Source organism: Hemibagrus wyckioides, linkage group LG11 (assembly GCF_019097595.1).
Source record: "Hemibagrus wyckioides isolate EC202008001 linkage group LG11, SWU_Hwy_1.0, whole genome shotgun sequence".
In the NCBI taxonomy this organism is placed as follows: Eukaryota; Metazoa; Chordata; class Actinopteri; order Siluriformes; family Bagridae; genus Hemibagrus; species Hemibagrus wyckioides.
The window spans coordinates 27841793-27861380 of NC_080720.1; the positions used below are offsets into that span (position 1 = coordinate 27841793).

Sequence of the window (19588 nt, forward strand, 5' to 3'; positions counted from 1 at the left end):
AGGAAGTGATGTGACAGTAAGCTGAATGTGTTGTAAGGATCGAGATGACAGTAAAACGTGAGAATCCTTTGTCAGAATATTAAATCAGCTTGTTACTGTAACTAGCGCTGGATGATCTGCGTCTACAGGTGTGAGGACTAAAACATGACAGGGTGTAAAGTTATAGGGAAATAATCAACCATAGGGTTGTGTGAGGTGGTCTTTATTCCTCTTATACCACAGCAACTTACCAGTGCTTACTATTGTTAAGTTAATAAACAACACATATTAAGTTTCATGATAAAATAATTATGATTAAGATTACTTGTTATAGCAGCTATAAACTGCTTCTTTTTCTCTGTTTTTTCACTTATGTTAGTAATAATAATAATAACAATAACAATAATAATAATAATAATAATAATAATAATAATAATAATAATAATTACCACAGTTGCAGAAAAACTAATAAGTCCAGAAAACTTTGTAAATGTTTATAAGCACTGACCCTGGAGACTCCTTCATGATATAAACACCTGTTGAATAACATTGTGTGTGTGTGTGTGTGTGTGTGGTTTCCGCAATACGAGTCCCTTTGAAGAATCTGTTGCTATAGAAACGCTAACAATTTACAAGCACATTAATACAAACTTGTGATTTCTGAACACAGTCTCTGACCAATCAGATCTGAGAATGCAATATCATCATAACCTATATCACTACACCTGAAGGTCAGCTCACCTACCAAAAGTTAAAGAGTTTGTCTTTACTCTGGACATACAGCCCGAAAAATGTTGCTTTTACGTTAATGGTTGTCTGTATGCTAAGACTGAACGAAGATTGTTTGCTAATACGTTGTGCTCGTCACAACAACTCTACTCTCCTGAGTGTACTGTATATACTGACTACTCTGGGTTATTTTTCAGGGCTCAGAAACGAGGCGACCCGGCCAGTCCGTATTTCGTGAACTCGGGTCATGTTGTGGCTCCAGCCAGCAGCGCTAACGACAGCGAGGTGTCCAGCGACGCCACCACTGATGACTCCATGTCCATGACTGACAGCAGTGTGTAAGTGCTACGTTTCTTCAAATTTCTTTAAAATCCGGTTTAAAGAAGAGCAGATTTGTGTGAAGAACGAAGTGCTAGACAGCGGTTACAACAGCTGTTTTGACAGTGTAACAGCTGTACTATGATTAGAGGAAGATTGGAAGGATTTTGGTGGAGTGTTGAGTTATTGATGATGAGCAAAGCTCTTGCATAGGCACTGTCTAGAATTTCCAGGTTTTGTGGCCATGAATCAGCAAATATTGTACCTCATAGCATAGCATCAGGGTGAAAAACACCTCCTGCAGCACCCCCATTGTCACGTACAAAAGTTTAGAGCATCACTAGCGTAGTTGTGTAGAGTTAAGAGTAATGCTGACTCAGCATCCGGGACCGTTCCGGTTATTATAGCACAAGATAATAAAACTACAGCAAAATCTGGAAAAATGGTAAATCCTTTTGAAATCTTTGGAAACCATCATAGCCCCAGGGAATCATTAGTCCTGCTGGACTTCCTGCTGTTGTTTGGTGTAGATCAGATCTGCTTGGCCACACAGAATAAGGTTAAAAGCGCTCCGATTTGGATTCAAGTATATCTCTCAAATTACAGAACCCTGTGATGTTTTCCCAAACTTCACCGCTGTTTGTTTCCTTGCATCCGTTTTTTTTCCTTTTGTTCCTTGCCCGCTGGTTTTGTTTTTCTCATCACTATGTTTCCCTTTCTCAGTTCTACACAGTAAAATTAGCCATTAGCCCTTACGTCTGTCTCAGAGAGAGTAGGAGAAGGAGGGAGGGGGCTTGCCATGGCTTTGCAAGCCAGTCTTTACCCGCTCTGCACTGCTGCGGTTTCCCAGCAGCCTTAGCGCGATGAGATCAAGTGTCAGAACGCGTTTGGTCGGCAGGAGTAGACGAGCGCATAGACCTCATTCTTGGACCCACAGACGACTCACCTGGGGTTCCCAAAGCTGGGAATTAAAATCACACTCCTTCATCATGACCCCTAACCCCTTCATCACCACACACACACACACACACACACACACACACACATACACATACAATCCAGCCCCCACCCCTCCTTCTTTTCAAAGGAGCCTTACGTGGTTTCAGAGAGGATGAAAGGCCGAGCTGAATGGCGCTCTTGGCCCATTGTTTGGCTCCCAGAGCTTCAGGAGGGAGAAGGAGGGGTGAGGGGGGGGATTGGGAGAGCAACTCAGACCGCTTTGAAAATTAGTTGCACGACTGAATTGTCGGTGGGGGCAAGCATGGCTTCCCCCTGAAGAGAGAAAAAGAGAAGGCTACTTTCATTCACTCCAACATTGCTGTGGTTTTGAAATTAGAGAGAGGAACAGGCTATCCGTAACGCTAATCCATCTGTTTGTGTTGGTTTGCACGCTTTAGGAAGAGTACATCCAAACTGCTAACACGACCAACTCCAGCTGAGCGCTACTACTCACTAATTAGCACAATGTCATTTGCATAATGCTAATTGGAGGCTACTGGTATTCATCCTTGAGAAATGTGCTCCATTGAAGGAATTCTCCCAGAAATGCTAACATGGCTAATAGCCACACATGTAGCAGGTAGCAAAATCTCGGCTAGCTGATTAGCTTTCGTTTCCAATTCTGGTACTATCTATTTTTATTATTTTTATTTTTTTGTTATTGGTTGAACCACTTAACATTTTCTCTCAGAACTTTCCAGTCCCTTAAATCAGACTACATCTGGAGTAGGAATAAACTCGAATTATTTTCATTCACTGAAGTATTACAAACTAGCGATAAAACTGTTGAAGCTAAACAATCCTGCCAAGTTCTTCACAGATGGTTAGAGTTTAGCAATCTCTTTGGCTGTTTCATGAAATAAGTCTTGCAATTTTTTTCCCCTCCTGCATGAACAATGATATCTAGGACAGTTTAAAAGGCACAGCACAAATTTGAATCACAGTTTGAGATAAAGGCATAAAGCCAGGGTTAGAGGTGATTTCAGCCCCATTCTTTTTTTTCCCTGCTTATATCTTATTTATGGATTTACTTGGACTCTAGGGAATGCGGCAGTGCCAACTTCAAACATTACCTTATCTTACAAACTGAGCTTTTGATGTTGCTGAGATCAGAGGAGCCGCGAGATGCTGTTGCCAAATGAAGATGGCAGGGAGCGCATATGCGCATGAGTGTGAGATTTCAAAGAGAGAAAAACAGAGAGAAGAGAGAGAGAGAGAGAGTAGTATTCAGCATGGGTCATGCTCCATAGAGTTCAGATGCAAATACTGAAACAGCGGCTGACAAAAATGCATTCGGACACGAACAAATCACGACGGAAACATGTCGATTAGCGCAATTCATCTCCAATAAAGGAAAATGTCGGGCTCACTGACACTCGCTGGTCCTAAATGTTTAATCTTGTTCCCTTCTTATCAGTGTTCCAATGGTTAAAAGCATCCCCCCAACACACACACACACTCAGACACACACCTCCTTCTCCATGCAGAGTAGATCTTTACTTCCGAATGAGCTCATCAGCAGCGTTATTAAGTGTCTCTGCGTGTTTTTAGGATTAGTAATCAAAAAGTTACCAACCTCCCCCCACCCCCAGCCTCAAACCCCTCACCCCACCCACCCCACCGAGCGGCCCTGTGTTTGCTAACGGACCGCTCCGGCCTTTGATGGCTCTCTCATGCCCTCGGTAGGGGAGTGAGGGCTAATGTTGACGTTAGGCAGTAAACGGTGTTCCCCGGGGTCCCATCCAAAATCATTAAGGAGAGGTGTGTTGTGTTGCTAATGCCCTTAATGTTGTAGAAAGTTAAAGAGGCCAAGGGGGAGTGCAGTAAAGGCAAGGGTTACTGGATCTGCTGTCAAGGGAGAAGGCTGTGGTATGCAGCCTTCAAAGCAAGAAATTCTCCAATAATAAAACATAATGGGTCAGCAGGTCGCTTCCAAACCAAACGGGCCTTTCTTTTGTACTTCGTAGAATTGAAACCTAATGCAGTGTTTAGTCTGAAGATTGTTGTCTTGTGGTCTTATGAGTGTTTTGTTTTGTTTTTCTGAACAGGGACGGGATCCCGCCGTATAAGCTGGGCACCAAGAAACACCTTCAGCGGGAGATGCACCGGAGCGTCAAGATCAACGGACAAGTTTCGCTCCCCCACTTTCCCGTAAGATTCTTTCTCTCTTTCCCTCTTCCCTCTGAGATCAGTGACTCCCGCCGCTGCCAGCTGGGTCCTCTCCCCCAAGTGGGATCACTGTTTTTATTTCTCCAAGCTCGTGTTTTGACAGAATATTATATTCTTCCGCTCATTTTCATATAAAAGGCTACAAATGAAAGAGTGCATTAGCATATGCATCCCCCCCACCAATCCTCCTCCCCTCCTCCTTTCAACCCCCAGCGTGTATCTCCATAGAAATAACGCTCTCGCATCCCTGCTGCTGTTTGAAGATAAAGATAAAGGTTCCGATCGGATTTTAGATTCGGATTCCGGTCCTGAGACGATATGACGCAACCAAAGGACGGGGAAGAGGAGGAAGGGCGGGACGCAGGGGTCAAGTGGTCAGGATCTGGAAGTGAGAGCAGGAGTCGATTCTCAGCACCCTTTGATCAGAGGCTGAATGCAGGCAGGCGGCTTGTGTGGCTTCTTTGGTGACAACCTCCAGCCGAGAACCAAACCCCAAACCACCCCCCCTTCCCATCCCTTCTACTCAGTGTGTTTTTGTCGCAGTAAACCTCCCCCTCTTTCTACCCCTCCACCGCCCCTCTCCTCTCTCTGATCTCCCCATGGTGTAGGGCTCAGCAGGGTGTGTTTGGTAGCAGGAGGTGTTGGGGGTGTTTCAGAGACTTGAGTTTGGGGTTGAGTATTCACTGAGGTCAAAGGTTACAGTGGCAATTCTTTAAAAAAAAAATTCCTTGATTTTAGTCAGCAATGCACTGCACCCCCAGGCAGGAGGCAAAAGTTTAGCCGGAAACTTCTACGCTGTTTCACAGGAAATGGGGCAAAACTATTTTAAAAACCCTCTCTGAGTCTGGGACAACTGCCCTGACGTGGCTTATTCATGGTCAGGAAATAGATTACTACTTCTCTCTCTCTGATCTCCTACAGCCCCCTCACTCCATCTCTCTCTCTCGGCCCTCTTCCTCCCTTTTTTTCTCCTCTTCTTTTAATTTTGTCCCCCTGCTCTTTTTTTCTGTCTATCTGGCTTTTATTCTGGGATTTAAAAGCCTGTGTCGCCCCCCACACCCCCTTCGCCCCCACTCCTTGCGTGTGTTTGATGTTTGACAAGGGTTCTTTGAAGCTGGCTGACTTCAGAGCTTCCATGCTGATGGCATGGGTGGTGGGTGGGTGTGTGTGCACATGTGTGTGTGTGTGTGTGTGTGTGTATGTGTTGGTCCAGCTCTCTTGCCCAAGGCTGGCAGTACTTTTGGCAGTTGGCATTAAAGAAAGAAGATGAGAAGTGAGAGATGAAGGGTATTTGAAGATTCAGGGTCAGGTCAATAGCTTGAGATGTAAATATGAAGAAATGCACAATCTTGTATAAAGTATAGCAATGTAACACACCTGATATGCTCTCTTGGTTTATTTTAAGGCCATACAATAAGAGTGTACAAACTGTAGTATCTATCCTGAAGAAAAATGGCTGTGTATCCAGAGGTCGGTCTGGTCACAAAAACTAAAAAGACTAAAAGATAATTCAATTTCTTATTTCGTTGCTACTGCACTGCATCTTACACGGTGATGCTGAGCAGCTAGCTCTAACTCGTGCTTTCTTGTCTCGTTTGTAGAGGACGCAGCGATTGCCGAGAGAGATGGCTCCGGTGAAGCCATCTGCGTTCGCTGCAGAGTTGATCGCCCGTCTGGAGAAACTGAAGCGCGAGCAGGACACGCTTAGCTCCCTGGAGGAAAGATTGCAGCAGATACAGGAGGTTAGTAACCACCAGGATTTTCCAGTATGGCTGTAATACATTTCATAGACATGTGATCAAATACACAGTTAGGCTGTGACAACAAACTATAGCTAAATCGCTCCCTGCCTGATTCTTCCAGTTGTCCAGAACACACAGCCGCACCTCATCACACTCAATTATTGCTAGATGAAAAGCCTCTTTTGAGGCAGGACCTCAGGGCAACTCTTCTCCTAAGTGCCTAACCCTTTCAACCTCTTAAACCATGTGACCTCTGATCTTTGAACTGCGTGACCTTTCGGCACCTTCTTGGCCTTATTAGTTTTGCCTGTGGTATTGATAAAAAAGTGCATGCTTTATATTTCTAGAAGATCGTCTCTTTCTTGCCTGATTGTCTCTGACCGACACTGCAACTCTGGCAAATCATTAAAGGAATACTCAAGTATTATTTTTATCTTATCAATTACCACAGGCAAGAATTTTGTCATGTTTCTATTTACCGTGAAAGGTTCAGAAAAACTTGTTTACTCAGGATTCATTTATAATGCAAGCCTCAGGACTGGAAAACGTGTCGATTTTCTAAGCTGGCAATGCAATAAATAAGAGATCAGTTTGAAAAAAAAATGCTGGACTTTTCCTTTATGTAATGGCAGAAACTGTTTGAGAACTCGAGAACTTTTGTACACAGAGTGGAAAAATAGTTTAGCAGTTCTAACAACCAGCAAGAATGTCAGCTAACTCACTCTCCTGTGCTGTGTGTGTGTAGGAAGAAGAACGAGATGACAGTGAATTAGCTGTAGTCGTCCCCCAGCAGCCTCCCACTTCTCTCAACCTCCTCTCCTCTGCATTGTGTGATGAAGACCCTCAGGCCATCCTGGATGAACACCTATCCAGAGTCCTAAAGACCCCAGGGTGCCAGTCACCTGGCATACCAGGCTACTCGCCTCGCTCCCGTTCGCCAGACCATCACCATCAACAAGGCTCTGCCCCCAATCTCTTACCTAGCATGCACTGTTCTGTCCCATCCAAGACACCCATGATGACTACCCAACCCTCCACCAAGCACATCCATCATCACTACATTCACCACCACCACTCGGCTTCACCCAAGAGCAGGGAGGAGATGGAGGCCGAGGCGGCACACCGTGTGGCACAGTGTCTAGGCTCATCCGGCTCGGATTACTGTTACCAGAGGTGCCATAACTCAGCTGATTTCCAGCAAGGGTGAGTTGAATACGTCACATACGTTACCTATATAGAGCTAAGTCTATTGGGGATCTCTTGGGCCTGACTTCCTTTTGCTCTTGTCTAGGCGTCCCAGCACGTTGTCCAAGCGTCCTAGTAACATTAGTGATGGAATGAGTGGCTGCAAGTCAAGCGAAGAGGAAAGCAGCTCACCTCTGCTCCCTCGAGACGGTATGGTCCGATCTCACAACGTGTGGCAGTGGATCTTGGAAAGCGAGAGGCAGAACAGGCACAAACCTCACAGGTGAGAGTCACATGAGCACACTTTGTAGCTATATAGAGTATCCACTCACAGAGTGAATCAAAAACAGGCAATGAGTCACAATATTGGCAACAGACATCAACGGATATTAAAAATCTAAAAGCTTCGAAGGCAAAGTCTCGATAACGATATACAATGAAAGAAGGCTTGAAATTTCACGCTTGGATACGACATGCAAAGTTAATCTGCTATGAAACCCAAAGCGCAGATGTTGGCCAAAGAATTAAATCTGTTCTAAAATCCAATATGGCATAATGAACAAACAGATCTTCCTTTACAGTTCTCAAGGCCTGAAGAAGATGCACCCAAGCGACTCGTCCTCAAAGACGCCCTTATGGGGTGGTGGAGGAGTAGGTGGTCATGCTCGAGCACACCATCCGGGTCACCCGTTCATCCAGGATCCCACTATGCCCCCTCTATCCCCACCTAATACCCTCACCCAGCTTGAAGAAGCCTGTCGAAGACTAGAAGAAGCCTCTAAGCCCACTAAACAAAGGTAGAGATTTAGCCATATAAATATTGAATAGTAACATATATCTTGTAGTTAAGATACCTTTTCATCATTGTTTGCAAAGGTAAAACTCAGGATGTATGTTTAGGGATGCACAGATTTCATTGCTTCAGAGTATATGCTGATACCCGATGGTCATATGATGCTTTTCCAAGTACACCACGATTTTTAACCATAGTACCTGACTTGACCTTGCTCCATATTGGATTGGTGTATGCACAACAGACTTTCTATTGGGTTTCGAAGAAATACTGACCGAAAAACTTTACAATTTTGGCTCCGTCTGTGTGAAGTAAAGCCGAAGCAACGGAGCAACACTTACTGGCAAAGTAATCTAGATTCCTGTAGTAAAAAATGTCAGAATAGTTCCAGTTCTCCGGTTCGGTGTTATTTGAAGCTCGGGTCTTGATTCTCTCCTAACACAATGCATCTTAAACCCACAGACACTCAGCCTCCAGCCTGCAGAGAGAAAGAGTGCATCCTTCACTTTTCTCCAGCAGCAGCTCGCCTCTCGTGAACCCTGCCCTGCAGATGGATGAGTAAGTTTATTCATTTGATTTGATTTGTTTATTCAAGCAGGCTGAGCTAAAAGAGGAGGAATTAAGAGGAATCCGGGTGTTTTTTTTAGGTTTAACAATCCCTGAAATATTTTTGTCACTCATCTCAGTGTTCTGTGGCGATGTTTGATGTCCATCCACAGCCACCTGACAGCCAGTGCACACACACACACACACACACACTCTTCTGAGCTTTAATTGGCTGACCTTTAGCCAGCCAGCTGTCTCAGGGCGAACCATCACCATCTGAAGCGGCGCTAACAAAGCCCTGGAAGTGAATGAAAAGCTTCACAGTTCTTTTGGGGGCTTGCCCTTTGGCCACCCCTGCAACACATGTTGGTCCAGGCCGGCCCTCTGAGCCTGCCACTGCACCACTGTGCACAGGTTGAGCTGGACCGTCACGTTAACATCGGGGGGAGGGCGGAGGGGGGAACGAGAAAGGCAGAATCGAAAGCCTGTCGGGGTTTCTTAGCGAGAGGTCAGATTAGTGAAAAGCCTAGACGCTGACACAAAGGCCCATCATCCATCAAACTTGGGAGGGCCCTCGCAGAGCCGTCTCACGCTGCACAACAGCTCCTGCTGCCTTCAGACGCAACATAATCATGTTACACTTGAGAAAAGTCTCCTCTCAGCCTCTGCTGGCATGGTTTTTCTAATCAAGGACACACTTTCTCAAACAAAAAAAATCCATCTCAGTATGAACCTATATTTTAAAAATGTAATTAATTAAAAAAAAAAAAAAACAAGATGAGTTTGCATAGGTTGTATTTACTCCGGCTTTTACCTCTGGAATTGTAACCACTATTGCACTGTATTCTTTAGATAAAACATAAAAAATGGCATATACTATTTTTAACAGGCTTAACTGAGGATATCAGTGCCACCTTCACAGCTTTAACCCATCTTCATTTCTTCTCCAAAAGGTGGAAGGAGCAGCGGCGGCTGAGTGCCGGACACTTCAGCGCCCACTCTGGTTCGGAGCTGGTGGTCACCTACTTCTTCTGTGGCGAGGAGATCCCGTACCGCAGACTCATGAAGACCCACAGCCTCACTCTCGGCCATTTCAAAGAACAGCTTCGCAAGAAAGGCAACTACAGGTAAATTGGATTTCTTTATTTTCAACGGACGCCTGTTTGCCTGGCATCCACAGAGCTGAAACCAGACCGATCTCTGTAATTAAGATGAGATGTCTGAGATGAGAAGCATATCACCATCAAAAGCATGTGGAGAAGTGGGGTGGGGTGAAGGGGGCAGGTTGTGTTGCGCACATGGATCTGGTCACGTCAGCCCCCGATTCCCACGCTAAGGCATTCTTAATAAGCATGGCTTTGCGGCCCAAACCCTATTATTTTCTGCCCACTGAGCTGCTACGTTTGACAGCCTCTCAGATTCCTCCTGGGATTACATCAGCCGCAAGTCCTTCACAAATGCACAAACGCACATCTTCAACACTGGCAACACTTTACAGGACCCGGAGTGCCTTTGAACTTGGACGCTAAAACCTGAAACGATCTCAAACAGAGGCTTAGGACATGTCTAGACAATGGCTGAAAAATGCTTTACATGCTTATATGCTTTTGTTAAAATCTATTACTTAAAACAAACGAAAGGGTTAAGTTTGTAACCTGTTGAGCTGTTAGTCAACGATAGTGTCATTCACCAAAGCCATAAAATCAGTAATCTATATTTCATTTCTTTCTTTAACCCTGTAAAACCAGACAATATTAATACCAGATGCGACAACAAACACATTTTTTTTTTACTTTCCCCTTCTCTTTATTATTTTTTCTTCTTCTTGGCTTTTACTTTCTCACTTCGTCCTCGTGCAGCTTTACTTTGCTCTGCCTAGATTGGGAGGGTGATTAATTTCCTCTGAGATGTGAGGATATGAAGGATAGGAAGGAGAACAGTGTGGTGGAGATGGAGAGGGAGATGCTTATCTTATCTGTGCCAAGGTTACATGATGCCGTGATGATTGCGTTCCTAATTGAGACATACAACTGGTATATAGAATACAGAATATAATAGAAATACAGACTACATGAGCGAGACTCGGAGAGAAGTTAAAAAAGAAAGGTTATGTGTGTGTGTGTGTGTGGGGTGCATCTTGAGGGGAGAAAACAAGTTTACACACATGCTGTTTGTGTGAGTTAGTCAGCTTTCACCCATAAACCTAAGCAGGCTGTGGAATTCCAAAGCTGCCCCACACATGGTGCGAGTCAGGCATTTTTCCATTACAAAGCCAATCATTAAATCTTCCCCGCTGATCCCTGCTCCTTTTTTTTTTTTTTTTAAAGAGACCTCAGATCATTAGGGGCTCAGGATAGAATAGGGCCCCAACTCAAACTTCAGTGCTGTCTTTGTGCCAGGGTTATGTGACCTTTGACCTCTGAACACCCTTGAGGTCACTGTGAAGCTCCCTGGTTTTACTGTCAAAAGGCCAAAGCTGCTATGTGCCTCAGTCCAAACAGAAAGGGGCTTTTTAAACTCTACAATTTTAGTCATGTTGTATTTAACTTGAGAAGGTTTATATGACCTGGAGATTATGTGTGCATGTCTGTACGTCTACTCAGTCCCAGACTCATGGACTTAAATCATTGCCGCAGTGGCATAAGGAACACCTTGGTAAATAACAGGGAGGGAAAAAAGCAATATTGGGAATGTATATTCACCAGACATCTTCTTTTATTTTTTCCATTGAAGGTACTACTTTAAGAAGGCCAGCGATGAGTTCGAGTGCGGTGCTGTGTTCGAGGAGATCTGGGAGGACGGCACGGTTTTGCCCATGTACGAAGGAAAGATCCTGGGAAAAGTCGAGCGCATGGACTGAGCACATCCAGCTAGCCAAAGCTCTGGGATAACATACGAAATTCCGTTATCCAAACACGCTGCCGCTAGGAACTTCAGACACGAGGCTAGCAGTTTATCAGACACCAGGTGAAACAGACTCCGTTGGCACAAATGCGTGCCTTTTTTTTTTTTAAAGCTACCTAGAGTTAATATATTTGAAAAAAAAAAGAAGAAGAAGAAGACTGACTGGCACGAGATGAAGCGATCGAAGGAACGATAATAACCAATGAAGAGGAGCGTTTTCTTTTTCCTAACCAGTCCGCCTTAGAAAACAATTTTGAGCTGTCGCTCGGAGATAAAAAACCCATTGAAGGTGCAGATCAGTTCACTACGCTGCAGCAAGTGGACGGAGCCTACCGTGCATCATCTGCTTTATCTATTGAACTCTATACATGCATATATACACATACACGTCTACGTGTGTATATACATGTGTCCTCGGAAGATGTTTTTTTTTTATTATCCTTTTGTTTTTTAAAAGTATTTATTGATCTATAATATCCCAATTTTCCTGATTCTCACGTCCATAGAAAGGACACGCTGCTTGAAACCATTGTTTCAGTTCCTTTTTATAAGTAATGCAACACACACACACACACACCTCCCACTCCTCTTAAAACACTTTTCAGATAAGACTTTGCTGCAGCGAACGCTGCCTGTGCAGTTACTACTTCTTCAAAATTTCATTACTAGACATTCCTAGGGTCTCATTGCCACTAAATCTTCTCAAGATCAGCAAATCACTGTTGTAGCTCTCACTTTTAGCTGCTAAATTGCCCAGAACTCATCATCCTCTCTCTGTCTTAGACGGCTTTTGACATCATACTGAAAACCTTAAGATTATACACAATTCTACAGTCGAGGGAACTTCATGACTGAAATCAGAGACAGTCGATTACAGAAAGCTCTTCTTGTGGTGCCTTTGTTTGTTGGTGTGGATGATTTTTGTTTCTGTCAAAAGGAATCATAAGTGTATAGGAAGGTGTAACTGTATACCTGTTTCACAAGTGCAATCCTTATTTCTGTAATTAGAAATGGACATAGAAATTTCATTCACGTTTCCATTTACCGATTGTTGCCCTTGCAACATGACTACAACTCGGGAATTGTCACTAATACAAGGTTCAAATTATATACAACCCCCTTGTGGACTGGCAAAATAGGTAGCATTGATGGTGCTGCAGTTACCATACGGCTCACGATATCTATACGTTACTTCTACACACAGCTATCCGAGCGCAAACCGAACAATGTGAATAATACTCGTAATGAAAAATCGTACGAAAAAGCATATGTTACAAATTGTGATTTTATGTATGTTATGACGATCCCTTTACACATGATTACTTTTGGCAGGAAATGAACTCTGTACACTGCAAAAAATGTAAGCCACTTCACAGCTCATATTCACACAACACGTTACATTCATGACGTTTAAAAAAAAAAAGATTCTCTCATAGGCTTATATTTTAGAATAATCCATTTGTGAAGGGGGTGGGAGGTGGGGTGGGGTCACTAAAGTTTATTTGATATCAGTGCAGCACCTGTGCCTACATGGACCATACCATGTGCTACCCTGTTTCAGGGTGTTATATTCCCTTGGTTTTTAGAGGGGCTTTATGTTTTGAAACACTTTGTAAGCTTTTAATAATATCATTTTACTTTGTTTTTTGTTTACTTCATTTTATCAAATCTGTAAATTATATGTTATACAAAGAGTTTTCAGTTAAAAGATTTTACTTTGAGCTATAATTATTGTAATTATTAAAAGATGTAGCCTTTATTATTAAAGTTTATATTTTTCAAATTAAAGAAAAACCTTGTCCTGGTCTTCATGAACTTCTTCAAAAGACTTTGATGATGATGTGATGCTGCTCCTGTCCTCATCTCAGGACTGTAACTGTTAAGAAAGAACAAATGCTAGTTACTTTTGTAATTGTGGTACTGTGAACCTCCAGGGGCAGTGGAAGTCATCAGGATACCATTTTTCTGGAAACGGTATCCTGTTTCGGTATCCGGTTTATATTAAGTGCAGTTACCTACAAAACTAGCCTTCTTTTTCTCAACATATACCATAATGCCATGAAGAACATCTCAGGACTAACTGGAAAGATGTTGAGACAGCTGTGCACACCACTGGAAATCTGGATGGTACCATCCAGGTAGCAGCGCCACCTAGTGTAGTAATCCTCTAAACAGTGCTTATGAGAATGAGATGCTCCTCATAGTGTGGCATGTCACAATAGCAGCTGGATGTCTAGCCCAGCATCTGCTTAGGAGGACAGAGGAGTCTTCTGTGTCCTTTCTCTGCAACAGATTAACCATAGATGCCAGTTTGTGGGATTTATTCCGAGTGCCTCTAACAGCCTACGAATCTGTGACATCATACAATTTCATAACAGCCATATATATATATATATATATATATACATGGAGCTTGCCCTTGTATTTCAGATGTATTTCTGCAAGCTGGGCTTTGAGTTTGAGCATAAAAGAAATATCCTATTGTTTTTGCCATTTTCTATTTTTTTAGTTGTTAAACAAAGCAGGCTCGAGTATAGTTATTGCTTTCTGAACTTCAATTGTATAACAAACCATACTCAAGAAAACCACAACTAAAGGTTCACATAAACTATCAGACTTCATGCCCGGTCTGTTAATGCTTCGTTTCCTAGAAGGGGTTGCGATACAACAGACTTAAAAGCTCAACCCAGACTTTTCCCCAACCACAGATTCCAGATGTTCACAAGCCAACTATGAGATGTAATATCTCACAGTGGGTTGTGGGTCGTGGGTCTGTCCTGGGGTCTCTGTCCTATGGGACATGCCTGTAACAGCACTAGTGGGAACCGACCAGGGGATATCCTTGTAAGGTTCCCAAACCTCTCTTAAGTTTGGCTTCTCTCAATTTGATGGAGCAGCAAGCTCCAGCACCCCCGCACAGCTGGTGCTTAGGAACTGGTCTGAGAATCAGATGCCCAAGGTCTTGTCTAAATAATACCACAGGGTGCATACTGGGTAGAGCAAGGACAAAGGTACAGGTTCATCACTGCAAGGACAATAGACACAAAATTGGATGCAATGTCCTTGGCATGAAATCCTGAATTCAACCACAAGGTCACTCCCAAGCCATCTTGTTACTAAGGCTTATTGCTATACTATGCAATTCCCAAATTTGCCAGGTGGCCCATTCAGAAAGCTATAGTAGGCCCATTAAGACCCCTAAAGAGATGATGTGATGCACATAATGCTGTGATGTGCTGCATTGGCTGCTGCATACTGTATACCTTTAGCATAGATTGACTCTGGCCACTACCTAGCAGTCCCTGGAGAAAGATTCTCTTTTTTGGACATCAAGCAGTACACTAGATCCGGTTAATAAGGTGCATGGTAGTCACAGAACTAGGCCCATGTACCAGGAATAGGGCTTTACCAAGTGTTTCCTGGAATGCATCAACAAGGTCTTCCTACAACTAGTGACAAACCATTAGTCTAAACCAAGGTCTTACCAGCAATCCTAGTCATAAGCAGCCTAGTTTTGCAGTCATCGATGAGTGTGTCATGTCTCAGTGAACTATCCAGTTTGCCTGGGAGAACTATGGAAATGGCAAAACGTCCGCCTGTGCCTCACCAAACCCTTTCCAGATTTCAAAAACCAGGTCTTGCTACAGATGTCACCCCCCTGGACATATGTGGCATCTCTATAGTGTGTCTTCTTTACACTTGTACAGCTTTGGGAGATGAGCTGCTCTCATTCAGAACCATGGATGGGCCAACTTGAGAAATTTTCACACAAGTTAGAGGTACCTGCTGCACCTCATGCTGCTCTGATGACCGCTGTAGCTGTCTATATATATTATATATGTGGTGGTGTCTTCAGAACTTGTATAAACTTGAGTGTTGTCTTTAAGAAGAACTTGAGGCCAGCCACAAGAAATATAAAACAGAACAGCAAACTTCTAGTAATTTCTTACAAAGATAGGACGTGGTTATTTTGAAATGGTAGGTTGTTGCGCAGCCAGAAAACCCATCACTGATTAAATCAGACGCTTGCTAGCAAAGCTAATCAAGCTGATTTGAAAAGAGCAGAGATCTGGGCAGCTTCTACTTTGTGCTTGACCACCAGACACATTAAATAAAGATTGAGTCTGGTGGAGAGGTGAGGAGACAGGGAGGAGGAGAGTATTGAAACTGTTTGACAAGTAGAGAAAAGGAGAGATGGAGTGTTAACTTAAAAGACAGTGGCGTTTTGGATGTGGTCTTTTTCTGCAAACTTTCATAAGTCCTTTTTACATAGTCATCACAAACAACAGCATCTCTCTCTCTCTATCTCTCTATCTCTTCTCCCTCCCTCCTCAGGCTGTAAGCGCCCTGGCTGGCACAATTGTGCACTTGCACCTTTGTAGATTCTGCGGTCCTTTAAATCATGCCTTTCATCCCTGCTGTTCTCCATTAGCATATTTAATTGGCAGGTAAAAATCATTTGTTTACAATCCGTGTAATTATTTGATTGTACAGTCACCGTGAGGAATCGGAAGAAGAGAGCGAGAGAGGAAGAGGGATGAAACGAGGGAGTGCTGGAGAACGAGAAGAAAGAGGAGCTCAGCAGCCAAAACAACACATCAAAGCGGGAGCCTTGATGCCGATTTCGTATGGCATTAATGGTTCATGAAGGAAAGAGATTGCCTTTAGGAACAGCTCCCTCATAATCCCACCAACAATCTCAGTGCAGCATAAACATTAAAAGAGAGAATGGAAAAAAAAATTGAACCCATCTCTCATAATCCTGTCAACAATCACTAGTGAATGCAAAAACATGGGAAACTTCTGCCAAAGATAGGAAAGTAGAGAAAAACAAAGAGACTTGGAGGGCTGGAACTGTGTGTTTTAATAGTTATCTAAAATATTTATCTCCTATGTTTAGATCATGAACACAGGCTTAATTTGCAGAATACTAACTGTGTTGTCCTTCAAATCCATCACTCATTGTACCTTCATTGGTTTAGTCAGTGCAATTTGTGTAAAAAATGTCCCTGTTAAAATAAAGATAGGTATTAGGTGTCACTAGCATCATGCATTTAGCCGTGTGTTTACATATATGGGCCAAAATGACATTTTTTTAATAAGAAAGAAAGAAACTTTAATCCTCATTCATTATGTTTACATGCAACCAAATCATCCAGACGGATAGCTAAATCAGATTAAAAAGCCCTGGTGTAAACGCCTCAATCGATCTGATTGAGCTCGATCCGACTAAAATTTCTATCGGATTGTTACAGGTGGTGTAGATCTGATCTAATCTGGAATAGGAAAAACTAAATCTAATCTAAATAGGAAAAAATCAGCCATGTAAATAGTCCTACTCAAATCTGTATTCGGAACTGAATTCATTTGGATTGATGAAAACTGTCAGGTGTAAACATACCTAACGACTTTTATGTGCCTCAACTCTGCTCCGTTCACTATAGTTCAACTTTATCCAGCTATATTCAAGAACATTCCTTATTAAAACCTGGAACGATGAAAGCTAGTGTAGTAGAACATACTGGAATGCATTTACCTAGAAAAAAAGATTCTTTGTGTGAACGAATAAAGACGAAACACTTCATTAAATCCGGCATGTAGAATGTTACTATGATAAAAGAAGTTACAATAAAGAACATTAAGAGTCATTCTCATCATTCTTTGAATTCTGGGATGTTTTGGAGGATTTTCTGGTTTCTAATCAAATAAAGTTTACATTTCATTCATCCATCCATTTTCTATATTACATCCATTACACAGAGCTATAGTGAACCTGAAGCCGATTCCAGAGGACTTGGGGCAGAAAGCCGGGGGACACCCTGGATGGGATACTTACCCATAATATACACTTTCACACACTCCAGACAATTTAGAGATGCCAGCCAGCCTACAAGGCATGTCTTTGGACAGTGAGAGGAAACTGGAGTACCCAGAGGAAACCCCCAAAGCATGGGGAGAACATGTGAACTCCACACACACACTGGTGGAGGTGGGAATCAAACCCCCAGACCTGGAGTTGTAAAGCACCATCATACTGTTGCTTCCATATCGTATTAATATTAAATACCGATATTAGTTAATGTTTCCTGAGATTAAGATGCTACTTTTTGAAGATAAAGTAGAAGAGAAAATAAATTGTTGGTGAAGCCACCCAGTAGGATGTAAAATTATATCTCAGCATCAATGTGATGTATTCAGACCAAACTTTGTAGATAACTAAAAGACCTCACACTGAGGGTTTCCAAACACCTTTGTTTAAATTCATGTCTAGTTTGAGGCAAGCTTTTACGTCATACTTACAAGTTTGACATTTATATTTTAATATCCATGGAATCTTTCCAGAAAACACAACTTCATATTTACTACACCTGGCTACGGATCAAAGGTTTGAACCGAACACTGACATGAGCTCTACAGTTACAGAAGTCAAGCACCTATTTTAAATTACCTTCTTGGATGGAGATGAATGCGTTTCGAATTAAAATGTATTCGTTTGGAAGAAAAGAAAAGGTGTTTCTTTCTGACTGTCCTGGGATAAGAACTCAGAACTTTATGGCCACTAGCACTGAAGCACAGATACCACTGGATGCCTCACTGGGGAACTGCTAGTGGCAAAAAAAAAATCATAAAATGTTATGTGCTGGTGTGGTTTTCCAAGGACTGTTAGTGTCAAAAGAAAGTTATGACTAGTAACCAAACTGTGTTCTCTCTCGCTTATCTGAATCATCTGTAATACCAGTGAATAAAACCCAGACAGGTTTCTCTGTACTGAAAGAATAGAAAACTTAAATAGTTGCCTAATGGTAGCTGGAATCCATCTGACTGGTGATGTGAGGCATATAAACACTTTCCTGAATCCAAAGTTAAAGGGAAAATTAAACGCTAAGTAAGAAATAAAACAACCGAAGGGGGTGATGCTTAAATTTGGTAATTTTCCCATAATGGTATGGTCGCAACATGAATTATTGCTCAGACACCACAGCAATTTGTTAAGATTTAAGTGATTTTCTTAATGGTTTAGTTCCCTTACAAGCCACTGTTTTTCTGTTTGTTTGTTTAAAAAATTGAAGCTCGTCTTGTTATTGAGAAACCACATGAGCGCACATAAACTTCTCGGTTCTGAAGACTTTCCTGTGGAGGACTGTCAGTTGCCAAGAGACTCCTAACATAAAGTGTTAAACAACTGACTTTGTTCGACTTGCTGCTATTTAAAATCATTTTACAATGAATGTGTGCATTAATAGAAAGCTATGATTCGTCTTGCGTCCAGAACTGCTGTCTAAGCTGATGTTATAGAAAATAACCACACAGCATCAAGAATGTAACAGTGCTTTGGTATAAACCGGTATCATTTCTTTTAGAGATTACTTTTTCCAGAGTAAAGTTTTTTTTCTACCAAAATGTACACCAAAAAATCATTTCTATATTAGTTTGCAGATCCTGCTCGGTTTGGTTATTTGCAAAGTGAACACAGCTACCTATTCAATATCAGTGGTCCTCGTTCGAAGAAATCAAAGTTTGCTACTGGATTCCATTTCAAAACCATGTCCTGAGCAAGCGTTTCCTTTCTCCTCCGTCTGTCTACTCCTCCGTCTTCCCAGGCCATATCTGGAGTGGGTGTGCATTCCTCTATGATTATTTTCACAAAGTGCCCCCTCCACACATCCCAAACCCAACCCTCCACCTTCGCCTCCCCCAAGCAGGCTTGCGTACTCCCTCCTCTGGGCGGATTTGGTCACTTTTTGCCTTAACCACCGTAAACAACAAGAACAATTTATCTGGCAGGAGACATGTTTACTGAAGTGGAGCCACAGCCATTTTTAGCCGCCTCTTTTCGTTCGGTTACCACGGCATTCTCTGATCTCGGTATTATTGGATGTTCCCCTGTGGTTGCTGTGGGTTCTGCGTTCTTCCCCATTGTTCTCAAAGCAGCACGGATTCAGAGAATTCCATCTTCGGCTTGTAGATTCGATAACAGGATTTTTATGGTGTAGAAAGTCCCACATTCCAGTCGGACCCGCAAAACACAGAGCGCTTTGTCATGAGATCGATGTGTTTGGCCTGGGCTGACATATACTTTTGCGTTCAATGCCCCAGTTACGGCTGGTTTTGGGCACTGCAAACTACAGAGGCCTTCGAATGGCAGTAATGCCGTTGTAAGACCACACAAACTCAGTGACTTCGGTGCTGGTCAGAACTAGTTTGTGGTGCTGCTTCAGCAATT

The 19588-nt window shown here is 42.7% G+C and overlaps 1 protein-coding gene across 2 annotated transcripts in view; it reads left to right on the plus strand.

Annotated features, from left to right (window-relative positions):
• LOC131361394 (axin-2-like) overlaps window positions 1–11511 on the plus strand; it is a 31509-nt gene extending 19998 nt beyond the window's left edge. For both annotated transcript variants that reach the window (XM_058402462.1, XM_058402461.1), the window contains exons 3-11: window positions 906–1046; window positions 4074–4176; window positions 5796–5936; window positions 6682–7139; window positions 7228–7404; window positions 7703–7918; window positions 8377–8472; window positions 9414–9587; window positions 11194–11511. In XM_058402462.1, the coding sequence (XP_058258445.1) occupies window positions 906–1046; window positions 4074–4176; window positions 5796–5936; window positions 6682–7139; window positions 7228–7404; window positions 7703–7918; window positions 8377–8472; window positions 9414–9587; window positions 11194–11320 (1633 nt within the window). In that variant the 3' untranslated portion in view covers window positions 11321–11511. The remainder of the gene's footprint in view (window positions 1–905; window positions 1047–4073; window positions 4177–5795; window positions 5937–6681; window positions 7140–7227; window positions 7405–7702; window positions 7919–8376; window positions 8473–9413; window positions 9588–11193) is intronic.
• The last annotated feature ends 8077 nt before the right edge of the window (window positions 11512–19588 follow it).